General features: G+C 48.5%; 1 protein-coding gene across 2 annotated transcripts in view; it reads right to left on the bottom strand.

The window, feature by feature from the left end:
- Positions 1 to 19,560, bottom strand: part of STRA6 (signaling receptor and transporter of retinol STRA6) — a 67,766-nt gene that overhangs the window by 23,937 nt on the left and 24,269 nt on the right. For both annotated transcript variants that reach the window (XM_053271715.1, XM_053271714.1), the window contains exons 6-8: positions 18,192 to 18,358; positions 14,364 to 14,486; positions 234 to 301 (exon numbers count right to left, since the gene is read on the bottom strand). In XM_053271715.1, the coding sequence (XP_053127690.1) occupies positions 234 to 301; positions 14,364 to 14,486; positions 18,192 to 18,358 (358 nt within the window). The remainder of the gene's footprint in view (positions 1 to 233; positions 302 to 14,363; positions 14,487 to 18,191; positions 18,359 to 19,560) is intronic.

Genomic DNA, 19,560 nt, shown 5'->3' with positions numbered 1-19,560 from the left:
ACGCCTGCAACAAGTGAGGAGAAAGAGGAGGTTGCTGGCAACTTTGGCTACCCCATGCATTTCCAAAGCTTGGAAGGGCCGGTTTTTGAAAAGGGCTGACCCTCACCAGGGGCCTGGGGCAGGTCAGGATTTTCCACCTCACCTCAGATGCCACCACATCCCTGCCGATTCTTTCCGGACTACCATGCTCAAAACTGTGCCTTATGAAAGCAATTGGCAGCATCTGGGCTTACCTTCCCTTTGGTGTTCTTTTAGCCAAGACATTCTTCAAGTATTCTTTGTAGTAGCCGCTCCCAGGAATCTTAAACACAAAACACACCACAAAAGTCTGTTCATTCAACTGGAGTGCGACGTACCAGATATTTCCTATCCAGCTGAGGCTATGCTTTCACACTTCTTTGAAAAACTAAGAGCAGGTATACATCCCAAAGCAATATAAGCAAATATGACTAACGGAAACGCAAGCAATGTAGCAGTGCTTTTTGTCAGATGGTCAAGTTTGGCTGTGTGTCTTGTTCGTACACTATGGTCACAACCCCAGTCGAGTTGGTGTGTAAACATGAATTAGCCCACAATGCTAAAGAGCTGGTCTTGTGGTAGCAAGCATGACATTTCCCTATTTGCTAAGCAGGGTCCACCCTGGTTTGAATTTGAATGGGGACCACATGTGTGAGCACTGGAAGATTTTTCCCTTAGCGGATGGGGCTGCTCTGGGAAGACCAGGAGAGCTGGTCTTGTGGTAGCAAGCATGACTTGTCCCCATAGCTAAGCAGGGTCTGCCCTGGTTGCATATGAATGGGAGACGTGATGTGTGAGCACTGGAAGATATTCCCCTCAGGGGATGGAGCCGCTCTGGAAAGAGCAGAAAGTTTCAAGTTCCCTCCCTGGCTTCTCCAAGATAGGGCTGAGAGAGATACCTGCCTGCAACCTTGGAGAAGCCACTGCCAGCCTGTGAAGACAATACTGAGCTAGATAGGCCAAGGGTCTGACTCATTATATGGCAGTTTCCTATGTTCCTATGCTAGAAGGCAGAAGGTTCCAAGTTCCCTCCCTGGAACCTCCAAGATAGGGCTGAGAGAGACTCCTGCCTCTAACCTTGGAGAAGCTGCTGCCAGTCTGTGTAGATAATACTGAGCTAGATGGACCAATGGTCTGATTCAGTATAAGGCAGCTTCCAGCCTCATCCCTTGGGCAGGGAGACTGGGGCGATAGACCCCAGTCTCGCTCACCTCTACGCCCCACATGCTTTCCCCTGGCAACCACCTGCGGCTGCTTCCTCTCCCTGACAGTCTTGAGCTCCATGAGTGGCTGCCAGTTGGGAGCTGTGTGGGTCCAGGAGGGAAGATGCACAGGACCAGACCTTCAATTTGCAATCCCGTCTTTCGGGGGTGGGGAAATCGAAAACAACACTGACAGGTTAATTTATCCACTGGGCATTGTGAAGAGAATGGTCATTTATACACAAGTCCTAGGCAGTGCATATGATCAACACACAAAGGGTCAATTGGGATTATGGCAATCCCACCACAGTTTCATCACATTGAACAGATCTCGTACACAGAGCCTACATATATACAGTCCAAGTGAACCTATACAGATGCTGTCCCAGTTTGTATCAAAATAGTAATTATTTTACATTTCAGGCTGAAGCTAATATCAATCAATTTTTTAAAAAAATAGACCACTGATCAGAATTTAAGTACATATGAAAAATCAGCTATGTTGTCTACAACCTACACAAATAGATGTCTTTTGCAGACAAATTAGCAGATATTTCTTGTAAAATTAAATAGTGGTCTGCGGATTGTAATAAACATTGACTGACCGTAATAAAATGGATTGATAGATAACATTAAATAAAACCAACAGAACATTAATGAAATAAAACAAAAACCAAAATTGTTGATACTTAAGTGTATGGAGGAGTAAAAACTGACCATACTACTAGCAACTTGACCGCATCTTTTGTGCCACATTTTGATAGAATATTGGCATTCAAACATCCTTTTTTATCATACATATGGCAAGCAGAAATGGATCATACATATCTTGGCAAGCAATAATATTTTGAGTGGAAGCCAATATGGATTTCCTTCTGGCAGCAAGAAACGCAGGCAATTGGATTAAGAGGACAATTCAGACTTCCAGGAGCATGTAAGCCGAATGCCTGGAGAGAAGCGAGCAGAATTGTCCTTGCCGCCGCCACCTTGCTCTCTCCACATTTGGCAGAAGGTCTGAACAGAGACCGATATGCGTGCATCTATATGCAGATAGGCTCTTCTGTATGATCAGAAACTCTGCAAAAACAGAGTCCCAAACTGCGTGGACAGCTCCATGTACACATTCAGAATGCCATTGACAGCACCGAGGTTTTGAGGGATGAGGACCAGTGGCTGAGCCAGGGAATGAAGACCTGGTTTTTGTCCCATTCCTGGCGGCCCCACTGTGCATACGCCACACACGGCAGCAATGCCCCTTGAGCGTGATGATGTCACGTGCAAAATGGGCATGGCCTGATTGCCAAGGGACCCGCACAAGCCCTCCAGAGCTCATTCCCAGCCAGTGTTAGCTGGCTGCGTGCATTTATTTCTCTTCCTCTCCCTCCAGTGAGAGAAAGGGAAATAAATGCACCTGGCCAGCAAACGCTGGCTTTTGAGCTGCCCTCAAAATAGTGCCCACCCCGTTTTCACTCCCCCATCCACCAGACTGGGTTTAGAGTAGACAGACAATACAGTCATAGTATATCATGGTCCTACAGCTTGAATCAACATTTTTAAAAGTCCTCCGTTGTTTAAAGAAACCTCCTCTACTCAGGGGCGGAGCCACCATTGGGCAAACGGGTTCAAAGAACCCAGGCCGCCGCTAATCAGGGGCCGCACCTTCTGCCTTTCAAATGGGGCCACACGGCCCAGTTTGGGAGGGAGACCATGCCCCCACATCTAACGTGGGGGCGTGGCTAGCTGCCCCCCTGCATCTGTCATCAGACACAGGGGCAGGGCCATGGTGGCCGAACATAGGCCGCTGCCAGCCTTGCTCCGCGGCTGCCTCTACCCCAAAACCGGCAAGAGAAGCCAGTGCAGCCAGGTAGGGAGGAGACTTCTCCAGCATCACAGGAGTCAGGCCAAACTTAGCTTCCTGCCTGGCCAGGAAATGGGCTGGGAGAGACCATGTGTGCAAGGGAGTATAGGGTAGGGGTGTGCACGGACCATTTGGGGGGGGGGTTCAGTCTTAATTCGAACTGGATTTGGACCAAAACATGGGTATGCAAAATGGTTCAGTCAAACCGAATGGCTGGGCCGGTCAGTTTGATGAACACATTTGAAACAATTAGTGATCAAACCAGCCTGGTTCGTGGTGGTCCAATTCTGCACACCCATTCTGTAGGGTCACCGATTCAGTGCGATTCGGTCCGATTCGGTGCACCGATTCTGTAGGGTCACCTCCCCTGCAGATTTCAGCTGGCCGGGTACTGAGCCCTCCTCCTCATCCCAGTCTTTCCTGCTACATGAGGCCCATTCACAGTGTTATGTTCAACACTGGCACAAGTGTACAGTGTACATGGGTACAGATCTGTATACAGGCACAGTCATTTACATGTTGCATGTTCCTATATGTACCATGCATTTGAAGGGCCTGTACCCAGGTTCACTTTTAACATGAACACAAATATAGTCATTCACACTCGGTAGTGACATCTGTACATTTGATCAGCTTAATGTCTAAATCATGCTATGGTCTTAGGCAGGAAAAGGAATCTACAGTATCCTGGAAATAGACTGGGAGGTGTGGTCTAATTAAAAAAAAAAAATCCAAATTTTCTAAAAGGAATCTGGCCCATTTTCTGAATAAGTTTGGAAATGTCAAGCAAGCTTCATTAAGGAGGTAATTATGACAACATTAATTACCATACCACTGTAAGTATTTAATGTCTAGCAAAATCCTCGCTCCCCTAATAATGTTCTTTGCTACTCCTTCACTCCCCCAAACTAAATGCCAATAAATGGTGGCTGAAACCAGGCAAAAACCCCAGCCAATTAAGCAATACCGCACCTTCCAACCATTTCACTTGCATCCTCCATGTGCTTTTAAGTGTCTGATTCATGCTGCATATCTAAAACGCCGGGTATAATTCCCATCTGCCCTGCCAGTCGTGATAACAGTTGTATAGGTGCTAATTACATGGCTATACACGCCTAGCTGCATCTGGTGTGAGAGGGAGCTCTGTTGCTGGGCTTGTCATTATGAGGGTTGCAGGATCCAGCCAGGAGATCTGGGTGAACATCTGAAGTGTGGAGTAGAAAGAACATTCTGTTCACAACTGAGAGCAAAGTTAAACTCACTCCTTATCCCAGAGTTGTGTAAACAGGAGGATTTGGCTAAATCTTAAGATGCTGCCTGCAGATTTCTGTGTCCAAGGACCAGGCGGCCGTGCTGCTATTGTTTGTTAAGAGAGGTTGCTTTCGGAAAAGGAAGATCACAGTGCCAGCCACGGAGATTATGGTGCGGGGTTGTTTTGCCAAAAAAAGAAAGCAACAAAACCCTCTATAATGCGGCACAGTGAAACGTCAGTTCGGCTCTGAATGGGGAACATTGATGCCCAAATCTTCTTGTGCTAAGGAGTTTAGGGATACAGGAGAGGGAGTCTGTTTTGCCTCCAAAAAAGCAGATTAAGGAGTTTTAAGAGCATCAAACCACCTTTCCCATAGCCCTCCAAATTGAGGGCATCTTGCTTATACGTGACCACAGTCAGGTTGCTTGGGGGTAGAGAAGATCAGAGCAGATATGGGCAAAAGGCACACATCAGCTCAGGGGATTGCTTCGGCACAAGGCAGCCAAAGGAGAGCCTAGCTGAGGAGGCCAGCTAGTCAAATCCATGCCAAGGTGCACACGCTGCTGTGCACTGCACATGATTGAATTCAACACGGGTTGAATTCAGCAGAGACGAAGCATATCTTTAAGCCACTCTGGCACAGCCCAGCCTTTCCCTGACCCCCACAATATTATTATTATTATTTATTTGATTTCTACACCGCCCTTCCCAAAATGGCTCAGGGCGTTTCACACAGAGAATAAATAAATAAATAAATAAGATGGCTCCCTGTCCCCAAAGGGCTCACAATCTAAAAAGAAACATAAGACAGACGCCATCAACAGTCACTGGAGGTCCTGTGCTGGGGGTGGACAGGGCCAGTTACTCTCCCCCTGCTAAATAAAAGAGAATCACCATGTTAAAAGGTGCCGCTTTGCCAAGTTAGCAGGGGTTCTGAGGAGAACGCTACCAGTCAGACTTGTATCCTGCTCTTCCTCTGAAGGATGGTGTATGTGGCTCTTCCCTCTATCCTAATAGGCCCTGGGTACCTGCTCCCAGCTGGATCTACCCACCTGACTAGATGAGCTGGAAGGGCTCTACTTGGCATGCTGGCACCTGCTGAGGCTTGTTTACCGGGCATGTGGGACAGGGCCTTCTTGGTGATTGCCCCCAGGTTGTGGAACTCACTCATAGGGATGTGCCCAATCCACGGTTCAAAGCATAGTTCAAGCACCTTTTGAAGCAGTGCAGGGGAGCTTTAAGAAAGAGGAGAACAGACCCTTACCTGCTCTCCACCGTCCCATGAAGCTTCCTGCTGGGACAGCGCTTGCCCAAAGTAGCTCCATACAGCGGAAGCACACACGGCATCCGTGTGTGCACGGTTCGGGCACATCCCTACTCACTCACAGCTAAGATCTGCATGGCTCCCTCTCTCCCAGCCTTTAGGAAGAAAGTGAAGGCTGCCCCTTTTATCCAGGCTTTTGGCCAATGAGTTACCCTCTTTCCTCTTTAAATTTTTAGCTGTGCATTTTCGATGCCGTTTTTATTGAGCTTTTTGTGCGTTTCATCTTGTTAGCAGCCTCCCTGGGGGCTTAGGATGAAGGGCGGTGTATAAATATAAATCAATCAAATCAAAACAAGACAACCGAAGCCCTGCGAGTAGGTTAAACCGATACTAGTGCCTGGCCAAAGGACACCCAGCAAGTTTTATAGCTAAGCAGGAATTGGATTCCAGTTCTCCTCAGTTTAAGTTGGACAGTTATGTTAAGGGCGGCCCTTGCACGAGGTGGTTGCATCAGGTGGCAGATTACTGGAGTGCCAGCAGGGTGGCAAAATGCCTGCCATTGCCATCAGAGCAGGTGCAAGAGGGGAAAAGAGGAGGCTGCTGTCAGCCATCCCTCTCCCTGCCCCTGGGTAACTTTCAAAGCTTGGCAGGGTCAGTTTTATTTATGTATTTATATAAAGCTAGCTGGGCAGGGCGCAGAGCATCTGTGCCTCTAGTTTCACCCACCTGCCCCCTACATTTTCTTCCCCCCACCTGCCCTCATGTTGCCGTTTTCATCCCCGCCCACCCGTTGTAGTTTCCTCCCCCCCCACCTGCCTGCCGCCGCCATCATTTTCTTCTCCCACTCGCCTCTGTTTTCCCCACCCATCTGCCGACCAGCCACTGCCTTTTTCACCCGCCTGCCGGCATTTTGTTTTCCACCTCGCCCGCCGCTTTCTTCTCCCCCTGTCAGCAGCTGCTCACGAACTTTCATTAGACCTGCCACGCATTGGATTCGTGACCGGTATGCCTTATAGATCCTGCCCTTTCAGTACAATACTGCTCGGGGTGGCTCACGACAGCAAAAGTAATACAGGAGAACCTTGTTACGGTCATGGGTTCTGTCCCTCACCTATTACTGCAAGTAATGAGGCATTACAGCTATGCGAAAAGAGGGGTTAGGTTCCGGGGTGGAGAGAAACAGCAAAAACAAAAACAAACAACACCACCCCCAGCCAAAAACACCTTACTGTGGTATGCTCCACGAGTCTGCATATGTCCGGGAATCCCCCCCCATGTGCACAGGAATGCCCCCCCAAAGGACAAAACGCCCCCCATAGCCATGGAAAAAGTCCCATTTTCCCCAGAAATGGCTCCTTTAAACAAAATGGCGGGCAGAAGTGACCTCTGGGGTCACTTCTGGCCCTCTAGGAACTGCTGGAACCGTAAATAACAAGGTTCTCCTGTATAAGAACACAGCCTAGAATATAATCAGTTAAAACAAACCCAATAAAGAAAGAAAAAGCCTATGAAGTCCATCAATCCATAATTAAAAGATTTTAAAAGCCCCTCTAGACACCTGGGTTTTGAGATCTTTCTTTAAAACCCTGAGAGAGGGAGCATGGCGGAATCCTTCTGGGAGGGCAGTTAAGAAGGCCCTCCAACCAAATCTCGGTCAATGGCAGGGCCACAAGCAGGGCTTGAGATGATGAGCAAAGGGCCCTGGCAGATTCGTATGGATGAATGTGGTCCGACATTAAAGGGTGGAGAGCTGGTCTTTTGGTATGAAGCATGAATTGTCCCCTTTGCTAGGCAGGGTCCACCCTGGTTTGCATTTGAATGGGAGACATGTGTGAGCACAGTAACATTTTCCCCTCTGGGAAGAGCGTCTGCTTACTTGCATGCAGAAGGTTCCAAGTTCCTTCCCTGGCAGCACCTCCAAGATAGGGCTGATTGAGATTCCTGCCTGCAACCTTGGAGAAGCCGCTGCCAGTCTGTGTAGACCAGGGATTCTCAACGTTGGGTCTCCAGATGTTATTGGACTTCAGCTCCCATAATCCCCAACCAAAGACCACTGGGGCTGGGGATTATGGGAGCTGAAGTCTATCTGGGGACCCAACACTGAGAATCCCTGGTATAGACAATATTGAGCTAGATGGACCAGTGGTCTGACAGATTCCTATGTTCCTGCGACAGATACTCCGGCTCCAAGCTATGTAGTTTTGGATGGGGGCTGGCCCTCGCCGGGAACATGGGGCAAGGCAGCATTTGGGACCTTGCCTCAGGCCTCAAAATCTCAAGCCACCCTTGTCTGACACTAGCTACTCGAAAGTCACAAACTGTGTCTGGTTATGGAAAGATTCTTTTGTCTTTCAACAGCAAGAGCTTCCCTATGGATCAGTTAATATGTTGTGCTAAGGATGGCCCAATAGCACAGTGTTAGAGCACCTTCTTTGCATGCAGAAGGCCACCAATTCTTGGTGGTATCTCCAGGTAAGGCAGGGAAAGACTCCCACCTGAAACCTTGGAAAGATGCTGCCAGTCAGTGTAGACAATACTGAGCTAGGTGGACCAATGGTCTGACTCAGTAGAAGGCAGCATTTGCTGTTCCTAGGATGTAATCAGCCCCTTTGATTTGGGGGGGGGGGCCTTGGTTTTTGTTTCCTGAAGAGCAACTGTGAGAGAAAGGGAAATTAGGATCAAGTTCTGAGAAGAGAGGGAATTTAACCCTTTGTCCTTGTCGTAACTATGATCCGAATATACTTACTCCTCAACAGCTGCTTCAAGGGCCAAGGGCTTAATATAACATATGGCCAACGTGACTTGATTAGCAAGCCAGTGGTTGCCGGTTCAAATCCCCGCTGGTACCTATATCGGGCAGCAGCAATATAGGAAGATGCTGAAGGGCATCAACTCATACTGTGCAGGAGGCAGCAATGGTCAACCCTTCCTGTATTCTACCAAAGACAACTACAGGTTTCGGTGTTCACCACGATTCGACACCGATTTGACGGCACACTTTACCTTTGTGTCCCTCAAGGATTGAGCTATGGACTGAGAAGTTCCTGTCTGAATCTGAGCAAGTGGATGTAGGCAAGCCATTTTCTCTCAGCATAAAGGTGATCTTACCCTTGGACCTCCTGACCGAAGTCCAGGGCCTCCTCCATATCCCCTGGGAACCCCAAGTCCTCTTTGGTATGTCCCGGGTGATATGGTTGCCTGTGACCTCTGCTTTAGAGATGGGGGGTGGGGGGAAGTGGGGAAAGAAATATGTGGAATGGGAATATGTGAAGGTGCGTGTGGAAATGTTTCTCAGAATGCATATGTGCATAAATAAACCTGTTTTATATTCTTCCATTCTTGTGAGTTCAGTTGCTGTTTATGCCCTCTGGGTACCACTTGCAGGGGAGTAACAGCAGGAGAGAGGGCATGCCCTCAACTCCTGCCGTAGGCTTCCAGTGGCATCTGGTGGGCCACTGTGTCAAACAGGATGCTGGACTAGATGGGCATTCTTGGGCTTGATCCAGCAGGGCTGTTCTTAGGTTCTTAACCCATGGGTTAAAAATACTGCATGTGTCATGGGGTGTGTGTGTGTGTGTGCGTGTGTAGGTGGATGATGCTTCTCTTGTGGCAGGGGCATTGGGCTCCAAAGGCTTTTAGATCCAGGCTCCAATTTACCCAGGTGCACCTGGAGGAGAGAAGAGCTGGTCTTGTGGTAGCAAGCATGACTTTTCCCCTTAGCTAAGCAGGCTCCACACTGGTTGCATATGAATGGGAGACTAGATGTGTGAGCACTGGAAGATATTCCCCTCAGGGGATGGAGCCACTCTGGGAAGAGCATCTAGGTTCCAAGTTCCCTCCCTGGCAGCATCTCCAAGATAGGTCTGAGAGAGACTCTTGCCTGCAACCTTGGAGAAGCCGCTGCCAGTCTGTGAAGACAATACTGAGCTAGATAGACCAATGGTCTGACTCAGTATATAGCAGCTTCCTATGTTCCTATCTCAGAGCTCTCCCTCACTGTGGGTTTCAAGCACAGCCTGGGCAGCTCTCTGTTGGGAATAGCAGGGGGTTGGAGTAGAAGACATTCAAAATCCCTTCCAGCTCTAAATTCTGCAACTCTATAGATGCCTCTTGGCCTTACCTGCTTGAGCTCTGAGTCTCTGCTAATAGAAATCCTGAGTTTAGGAAAAACCATGCCCAGGAAAAACCATGGAATGAATCCAGAGTCCTTTGAGGAATGGTAGAAGGAGCAGGAGACACTCAGCTTGGAGAAGACCAAGGGGAAAGAGAGATGTCTTCAGATATCTGAAGGGCTGTCACCAGAGACGTAGCTCGGGGAGAGGAGGCCTGTGGTCGCCACTCTCCCTGGTGTGAGGAAATAATAAGAAAGTAGGGAGGGGTTGAGCTGGGGGGCCCTCAGGAGCTGGGCCCCCTGGGTGCTTTGAACCCATCTGCTCAATTATAGCTACACCCCTGGCTGTCACACAGAGGGAGGAGTGGGCTTGTTCTCTGTTCTTCCTGAGGGCAAGTCTAGAACCACTGGGTGGAAATTCAAGGATGCAGATTCAGGCTAGACTTGGGGAAGAAATTCCTCACTGTAGACAACGGAACAGCCTGCCTCACGCAGCGGCGGGCTCTCATTCGCTGGAGGTTTTCAAAACAAGACACTGGACCGAGATGCTGTCGCAATTTCCTGCACTCAGCCCAAGGCTGGATTAGAAGATCTCTCCGCATCCCACGGTGCTGTAGAAAGCTAGTGCGCTTGACTGACATTCTAAACACACGCCCACCTACGTGTCACCTTGGCATTTTAAAGACTGCCAAACTGGCCAGGTTCCCTTCTCCATTTCTACCGTAGCTGTCGTTTGTGCTCACTCCAAAAGACATCTGATATTTACAATGCTTCGCATAATTTGCATCTGCCCAGCCTTGTCACAGTAACAGTAACAGTAGGATCAGAATAAACAGGCACTCATTAGGGAGTCACACATGCTCAGCTGCTAATTTCAGCCTCTCATCACAGCACTAGAGATATCATCCCAGGATCCCTGCCTGTCTCTCACTAATCGAGGAGGAGCAGTGTGGTATAGCGTTTTGCATGTCAGGGAAAGGTAGAGTATGCTGTCGAGTCAGTGTCGACTTCTGGAGACCACAGAGCCCTGTGGTTGTCTTTGGCAGAATACAGGAGGGGCTGACCATTGCCTCCTCCCACGCAGTATGAGATGATGCCTTTCAGCACCTCCCTATATCCCTGGTGCCCAATGTAAGTGTTTCCCATAGTCTGGTAAACATACCAGTGGGGAATTGAACTGGCAACCTCTGGCTTGCTAATCAAGTCATTTCCCCACTGCACCATTAGGTGGCAAGGGTTCAGATAGCCACTTCCTGTATGCCATGGTCCTGATCCCCCCCTACATAGCTGGTATTTCACCAGCACTCATCTTCCACACACACACACAATTGCATACAGGGCCAATGATGCATTTCACATAACACTGTATGTAGTTTAGATCTCAGTCATGACACCTTGGGCCAGTCATTATTCTCCCAGACTAGCCTACCTAACAAGGAAGTTGTGAGGATCAAAAGGGGAGGGGAATGCATTGTATGCCACCTTGAACTCCTTGGAAGAAAGGTAGGATAGTTGGATCAACTTGTTACATTCTTCCCGCACAAGCTGAAAGGTATTATAAGGTAAAGTGTGCCATCAAGTCGGTTTTGACTCCTGGCACTCACAGAGCCCTGTGGTTTTCTTTTGGTAGAATACAGGAGGGGCTTCCCATTGCCTCCTCTCACGCAGTATGAGATGATGCCTTTCAGCATCTTCCTATAGCGCTGCTGCCCAATATACTACCAGCGGGGCTTCAAAATGGCAACTTTCTGCTTGTTAGTCAAGCATTTCACCGCTGCGCCACTTAAGGTGTCCTCTTCGAAAGAAGAGCTGGTCTTGTGGTAGCAAGCACAACTTGTCCCCTTAGCTAAGCAGGGTCTGCCCTGGTTGCATATGAATGGGAGACGTGATGTGTGAGCACTGCAAGATAGGGGATGAAGCCGCTCCTCAGGGGATGAAGCCGCTCTGGGAAGAGCAGAAGGTTTCAAGTTCCCTCCCTGCCTTCTCCAAGATAGGGCTGAGAGAGATTCCTGCCTGCAACCTTGGAGAAGCTGCTGCCAGTCTGTGAAGACAATACTGAGCTAGATAGACCAATGGTCTGACTCATTATATGGCAGATTCCTATGTTCCTATGTAAGGTGGTGAAAGGTGTTATAGAGCTGGTAAAAAGTTGGTAAAGTTAAAGTTGTGCAGTCATGTTGGTGTCGACTCCTGGTGACCACAGAGCCCTGTGGTTGTCTTTGGTAGAATACAGCAGGGGTTCACCATTGCCTCCTCCCGCGCAGTGTGAGATGATGCCTTTCAGCACCTCCCTATATTGCTGCTGCCTGATATGGTACCAGCAGGGATTCGAACTGGCAACCTCTTGCTCCCTAGGCAAGTTGTTTCCCCACTGTGCCATTAGGTGGCTGGGCTATAGAGTTGGTGTGGGTGGGTGGGATTACTAACACAGATAATGGAAGTGATGAAATGTCCCACTTCCAACATTCTGTTTTGAGACGCAAACATGTTTTGTTAAACTATAAGTACAGCCGCAAAGTGAGTCTTGTTGCTAAAACAGGATCTCAGCCAGCCACATCACACCTCTCTAAAACCTGACGGCAATGTAAAGGGATCTCCGTGCAAATCTCCAAAGCGTGAAAATGGCCACAAAACCATGTAGTTTTGTAGCTTCAAATTCAAGTCCAAAATCTGAAAGCCCTTTTTACAAATGTGGATGCAGGACCTGTCCATTCAAACCCGTGTTTGATGCACTCCTCCGACTTGTGAGGTCTTTGTGCTGCAACCTGTGACAATCCTCACACTGGAGAAGCAGCAGCACATCAGCAATCTTCCCATCCGTGTTTCCTCTAAGGCGTGTGCATGTACGTGCACTCACAAGTTTTTTTTAGATCCCGCTCAGGTTGAATCAGGAAGACCCAACTCTGAATGCAGGTGTGCACACACTAGGGGTATGCATTTTGGAATTTTCTTGTTTTGATTTGTATCCAAATCGAAACATCCCCATTTTGATTTGTACCCAAATTTTCTGAATCCGAATCAGCCCTGTTTTGTTTTGTAGCCAAATTTTCCAAATCCGGATCGATTTGGATTTTTAAAAAGGGTCCCAGGGCAAAAAGAGTGGGTGGTGGTGGTAGTGTCCAATGGGTGGAAGCTACCACCCAAATTTCAAAGGAATTAGGCAAAGGGCTGATTTATTTGTGTGTGATTTTTTTTAAAAGTTTACACATCTTTTAGAATTTTCCCATAGGGAATAATGGGGATTCCAGCAAATGTATCGCTTCAAATCAAGGGGAAAGGAATGACCCAGAGCAGAGTGTGGTGGGTGGTAGTGCCCAATGGGGGCAAGGAAACTTCCAGAATTATTTCAAAGGAATTGGGCAAAGGGCTGATCTTTTGTGATTTGTTGAAGTTTACGTGTCTTTAAGATTTCTCCCATAGGGAATAATGGAGGTTTCAGCAGCCTCATAATTCCACTTGGGGGGGGAGGGGTTGTGTAGTGCACATAGCCTGTGGGGTACTGGGTTTTGTTGTTTCTGAGGTGTTCATTGTAGATTCTCTGGTAGCATATGAGATTTTCAGTGAAAAACAAGAATCCACTCTCATATGCTACCAGAGAATCTACACTCCACCACACCACAGAAACAGCAGAACCCAGCACCCCATGGGTTAGCAACCCTTCCCCTGGCCAATGTGGGGTCAGTAAAGAGTGGGAAGAAGCAATGGGGAACAAGGAGGGAATTGTCAGCAGGTCAGCCCATGATTTAGGTCACTAATCAGAAGGCTGGAAGGGTGGGAAATTCAAAGAGATGTCAAACACAAAATGGAGACTGACTCAGAGATCACCAGAAAATGGAGGTCCGAAACAACAAAACGTTTTGCAGCCGAAACAGGGACGTTTTGTTTTGTATACGAAACTTTTGGATCTGGAGAATGGGTGTTTTGTTTTGTCTACAAAACACCCGAAACAGGCTGTTTTGGGTACAAAATGTTTTGTATCCAAAACGTTTCGCACATCCCTAGCACACACTGCCTTGATACTGCCGCCCAGAACAAAACTCATTCTGCACATAGATGAAAAGACTTAGAGGGAACACTGCTAACCGTGGCCTGTAGGAGGTTCGTGACAAAGCACGCTCTACTCTGTAATGCAGGGCTTTTCATAAGAACAGTTCTGCTGGATCAGGCCCAAGGCCTTTTTAGTCCAACACCTTGTTTCCTCCAGATGCTTTGGGAAGCCCACAAGCAGGAGAGGAAGGGATTCCCCCTCTCCTGCTGTTACTCCCCTGCAACTGGTATTGAGAGGCATAGGCCTCTGAGGCTGGAGGTGGCCTATAGCAACCGGACTAGTAGCCACTGATAGACTTGTCTTCCATGAATTTGTTTAAGCCCCTCTCCAACTTGGGCTCCCCAGATGTTGCTGCCCTACAACCCCCATCATCCCCAGCCACAATGGCCATGAAAACCCTTGATCTAAGGGCTCAATCAGTGCAGACACAACACCTTACTTCATGCATTCCTGGTTCAGATCAGCCTCATTACCCCATAGTCTGAGCATGCCAATGTTATTGTGTAAACTGGAGAGGCGATGACTATTTAATTTCTCCATCTCTTCTCCTGTGGAGACTGACAATGCGTCATCCCTTCTCTTGACATCATTATGGTGAAACACACATTACCTCCTCCGCAACCATCTTCTTCTGTCTGAAGCTTTTGACAAGCTGCACAGGATACCAAAGACTCAGAACCACGAGGCACAAAATGATAGGGAGATAGGAGAGTAGGGAATAGTACCTATAAATCTGAAAGGAGAAAGAGAAGACAATTGATAAGATCACACACACACACACACACACACACACACACACACACACACACACACAGTATGTTTCCATAAATGAGGCTCATTCAGAATAGGAGACCCATTCAACTCAGTTTCAGTAGCTGCACACGCTCCTGATTTTTAAAATCATCTACAAGAAAAACACAAGGTACTGACGGTGATCTTCTGTCAAATGGCTGCTGGGCACGAGGTGTTGGGGTTTGTGATTATTTAGCAGAGTGCCAAGGATGCTACCACTCTGGTTACAGAGTGGGGAGGTTACTTGTTGCAGCTGTTCAAAGAACATGCATGGAGATCCCTGTAGAGTCTAAACCAACTTGATTTACTGCTGAAGTACATTAGGATAGGAAAGACCTACTCCTATCTATTAGCTACATAATGAATAGGTAGGTAGGGAGTGAGGGAGAGATAGAAACATAGGAATATAGGAAGCTGCCTTATACTGAATCAGACCATTGGTCCATCTAGCTCAGTATTGTCTACACAGACTGGTAGCGGCTTCTCCAAGGCTGCAGGCAGGAATTTCTCTCTCAGCCCTATCTTGGAGATGCTGCCAGGGAGGAAATTTGGGACCTTCTGCTATTCCCAGAGCGGATCCATCCCCTGAGGGGAATCTCTTACAGTGCTCACATATCTAGTCCCCTACTCATATGCAACCAGGGCAGACTCTGCTTAGCTAAGGGGACAAGTCATGCTTGCTACCACCAGACCATCTCTCCTCTTTCCATCTTTTCTCTAGGAGGAAAAGAAGAGGACTGGCTCACTATAGGAAGTACCTGAGGAGTCAAAGCAGGGGTCACAGAACAGAGGAAAGCAGGGGCAGGTAAGGAGACCCTTACTAACTACCTCTACGCCCAATGCTCCTAGTAGTCATTAGGATAGTCGGTACAAAAGGTCGATGCACTGGAACTCCATCTCCAACACAAGGCTCCATCCTACCCAGAGGGAAAATTCTCCTATCCTGCTGCTTCACAGACAATCACTGCCAGCGCCTCTGACCTCGTTTCCCCCTCACAGATGATCCCTAATGGGTAGGGTGGGTCTCCTGCTCAGTTAATCCTTGTGTGGATGAGCCTATTGTGTTTTGCTCACAATGAGCCTCTTTTTCAGAATTATGGAGAAGGGCTAGAGGGCAGTCTGTGGGGAAGGCAGGTTAAACATAGTTTCTCCACAGACGATCAAGCTGGCGTTGCTGGGTGCGCTCCCCAGGCGACCAGACAATTCCCCACGGACCGAGCCAGCTGGGGGGGGGCAGGATGTGTCATCCTGACCCCTGGAAATACAATGATGCACTGCACGAGTGCATCCCATCATGGAGATCTCCTCTCCCCTCTTCAAGCTCCGTGTGATGTGGCAGCCGATCAAGAAACCAAGGTTAAGGGAATGCTCGCTCCCTTAACCTTGTTTTCAAAGGTGGCTACACAGGTGGGTTTGCTGCCGTGATGCTGCTGGGATTGGCCCTGATCCCGGTGGTTCCCACGCCTATGCAAAACTAGGCGGGGCTCCCTCCACCGGGTTTTGCACACATGTGTGAACAGCCTCAAAGAGTCTTGCGGCTCTTTAAAGATCAGCACATTGGACTCACAATCTCTCTCCAAAGTAATCCTGTAATGTAGCGGAGAGGGGATTCCAACTGGGGTGACCCCAGAGGATGTTGGACTACAACTCCCATCATTCCCAGCCACCATGGGACTTCTTGTAGCCAATGGGAATCCAAAACCATCTGGAGACCCAAAGTTGAGATGCCTAACTCAGGGTCTCAGTTCGTTCTGAAGCTCAGGGCTCCACTGACCCAAGCACTATTAGCAACCAGGAATCTCTTTGCCCAAACCTGGATTTAGATTCTGCTTTAGCTCCTGGTAATTTGGTGCCTCTGTCTATACCAGGAGTACTCAACTGCAGCCCTCCAGAGGTTTTTGGACTACAGCTCCCAGCATTCCTAGCCGCAGTGGCCAATCGTCAAGAATGATGGGAGTTGTAGGCCAACATCCGCAGGAGAGCACATGTTGAATAACCCTAATCTATACCTTAAAGGGGTGAACATTCTGCCACTCCCAAGGCCAGAATGCCAGTTTTGTCCAGAGCGCAGATAACAAACCAACCCTGAGCTGAAATCACTGTGGGGCTCCTTGCCTTGTCTACAGGCGGTCCTTTCATGAGGCAAGCTGAGGTGGCTTCCTCAGGCAGCAGATTATTCGGGGCACCAATGGGAAGGCAAGGTGCCTGTCACTCCCCACTGCCTCAAACAATCGGGGGGTGGGGTAGGTGCAGTGTTTGAGCAAGGGGAGGTTGAATTCAGCGGCCACTGCCTGAGATCCCAATTTCTGCCTAACCCCTTCCTTGCTCCCATGGGGTGTTTGCAGTGGCTGGATCTCAACATCTAAAGCAGGCCTGCCCAACCTAGGCTCCTCAGCTGTTTTTGAACTACAACTCCCATAATCCCCAGCCACAGTGGCCAATAGTCAGGGAGATATAGGCGAACATCTGCAGGAGGGTTGAAGTCAAGAGGGATACACCAGGAACATACAAGTATTGTGCAGGCACAGTTGTTCTGGGGCCCTCCATAATAATTATTTATATTTTTAATACCACCTCATCTGTTAACTCTGGGTGGTTTACAATAAATGAGACAGAACTGTTCCAGAACTCTGCAAAGCCATGCTTAAAAAAAGTCAGCCCTGAGAGCACTCTTGAAGGCCAGTAATGTTGTGAAGCCTTCGATTTCTGCACATTCCACAGCTTAGGAGCAGCTGCAGAGAAGGCCCAATCCTGAATTGCCACCAGGTGAATCTGTGGATGCTGGAGATCAACCTCTTCAGATGACTTTAATATGTGGTGAGAACATGCAGAAGGTGGCGTTTTCTAAGGTAACCCAGACCTAAGCCAACCAGGGCTTTAAAAAGGCAGCAACTAGCACTTTATATTTTGTCTGGAAACATACTGGCATAATGTGGTCTCTCCAGGTTACCCTGGGGACCAGTTTAGCTGCTGCATTTTGAACTACCTGAAGTTTCCAGACTACATACAAAAGCAGCCCTACATAGAGTGCATTGCAGTAGTCAAGCCTAGGGATGTGCACACAACCAGTTTTACTGGTTCAGTTCAAATCTGAACCGGATTCGAACCGGACTTGTTTGTTTTTGTCCCCTTCAGCTTGAATTCGAGACAGTCAGGGTCTGGTTCAAGGGGGGCGGGGGCATAATAGTAAAAATACCCGTGAAAAACAAAGTACTTACTGCCTCAGCGGCCTCACGGGGTGCTGTGGCGGCTCACCCTACCAACGACAGCCTCCCTCCTGAGTCTCCTGGGGCTAGTTCGGCCTGTTTCGGACCCATTTTGGCCAGCTCCACATGCACGGCGGCCATTTTGTTGCCGCTGCGCATGAGTATGGGCAGTTCAGCTCAACCGAATGGGCGGTTTAGCTTGCATACACATGGGTGGTTCGGTTTGAGCTTTTGAACCAAACTGGCTCAATTTCAAGTCAAGCCTACTGGCTACAATAGCAGTACATTGGCGGAAGGCCTTCCACGTTAAGCCCAACCCAAAGAGAACAGTCAGTCTCTCCCGACACGTTCTAAGCTCCCCGGCAGCCATTTTGAAGCAGCCAAGACCAAACTGGAGAAGCCACCACAGCCTCCCCCTGTGCATCACCGTTGGGCTTTACCTTGGGCGACTGAGGGCATTCCACCTTCTGCCAGATATGGACCACGCAATGACACCAGGACAGCAAGCAGCCAAAGAGGTATCCAGCTCTATGTCGGACCGTGGCACATGCAATTAAAGGATAGTAGAGGGCAGGGTAATAGAGCAAAGCCATGATCTTCCAGTACTCTGGAGAGAAAGTGGGAGATCAAGGGAAAGAGGAGGGCAAAGGAGGAGGAGAAAAACAGAACAAAACAAAAGCAACAGGTCTCAGTCCGGGCAAAGTAGGCCTGCCAAAGAGACAACTCAGCAGTCCAGGCCATGCTGACAGCATGCAGGGCACAGGCAGTACTGAGACTTCCACAACCATCAGCCTCTTCTGTGCAGGAGAGCGCACTGATGTTCATTATACTGGCATGGTAGTGCCAGGATAGTTAAGATGGGGGTCTGGTCTGAAAATTATCTAATGAACTTATCACAGGATAGGTGCTACGGCCAGCTTGTGAGCTCTATCAGCTCCCCGAATCATTGAATTTTAGAGTCAGAGAGCTTTGGAGGCCTTCTAGTCCAGGGATTCTCAACGCTGGGTCCCGAAATGTGATTGGACTTCAACTCCCATAATTCCCCCCCAAAAGGCCACTGGGGCTGGGGATTATGGGAGCTGAAGTCCAATCACATCTGGGGACCCAACGTTGAGAATCCCTGTTCTAGTCCAACCCTTGCTCAGTACAGGAAACTGCTACCCGCATCACTGACAGATGGCTGCTGAAAGCCTCCAGCAAAAGAGAGCATGAGGCAGACTGTTCCACTGTCAAGCAGCTCTCCCCATTAAGAAATGCCTCCTAATTTTTATTTTACATTTATATCCCACTCTTCCTCCAAGGAGCCCAGAGTGGTGTACATGGATATGTTTATCCTCACAACAACCCTATGAGGTAGGTTAAGCTGAGAGATGGGTGAGTGGCCCAGAGTTACCCCATGAGCTTCATGGCTGAGTGAAGATTTGAATTTGGGCCTCCCCGGTCCTAGTCCAGCACTTTAACCACTATACTACACTGTCTAGACTAAAGTGGCTTCCTTCTAATTTCAGCCTAAGGGTTCAAGTCCTTGTCCTCAGGAGCAACAAGTAACAAGCCTGCCCCCTCTTTTATGTGACAGCCCTTCAGGTATTTGGATATTTAAAGGTGAAAAGTGTTGATTTTTTTTTTTAATCAACTGATCGAAAAGATGATAACATCGTGGGAAATGGAACTAAGTAAGATTGCAGAACTTGGTCAGAAAGTGGTCCAGGACAGCCTGTTAAAGAGGAAGAAACGTAACTTCTGGAAGTTGGTTTTTCCTTTCATGCCGACTCCTGTGGAAATACACGTGCAAAGACCTCAAGCGACACA

This window comes from Hemicordylus capensis, chromosome 10 (assembly GCF_027244095.1).
Source record: "Hemicordylus capensis ecotype Gifberg chromosome 10, rHemCap1.1.pri, whole genome shotgun sequence".
NCBI classification, from domain to species: domain Eukaryota; kingdom Metazoa; phylum Chordata; class Lepidosauria; order Squamata; family Cordylidae; genus Hemicordylus; species Hemicordylus capensis.
Note: the sequence above shows the minus strand (reverse complement) of the source record. Positions and strands in the feature narration are given on the sequence as shown.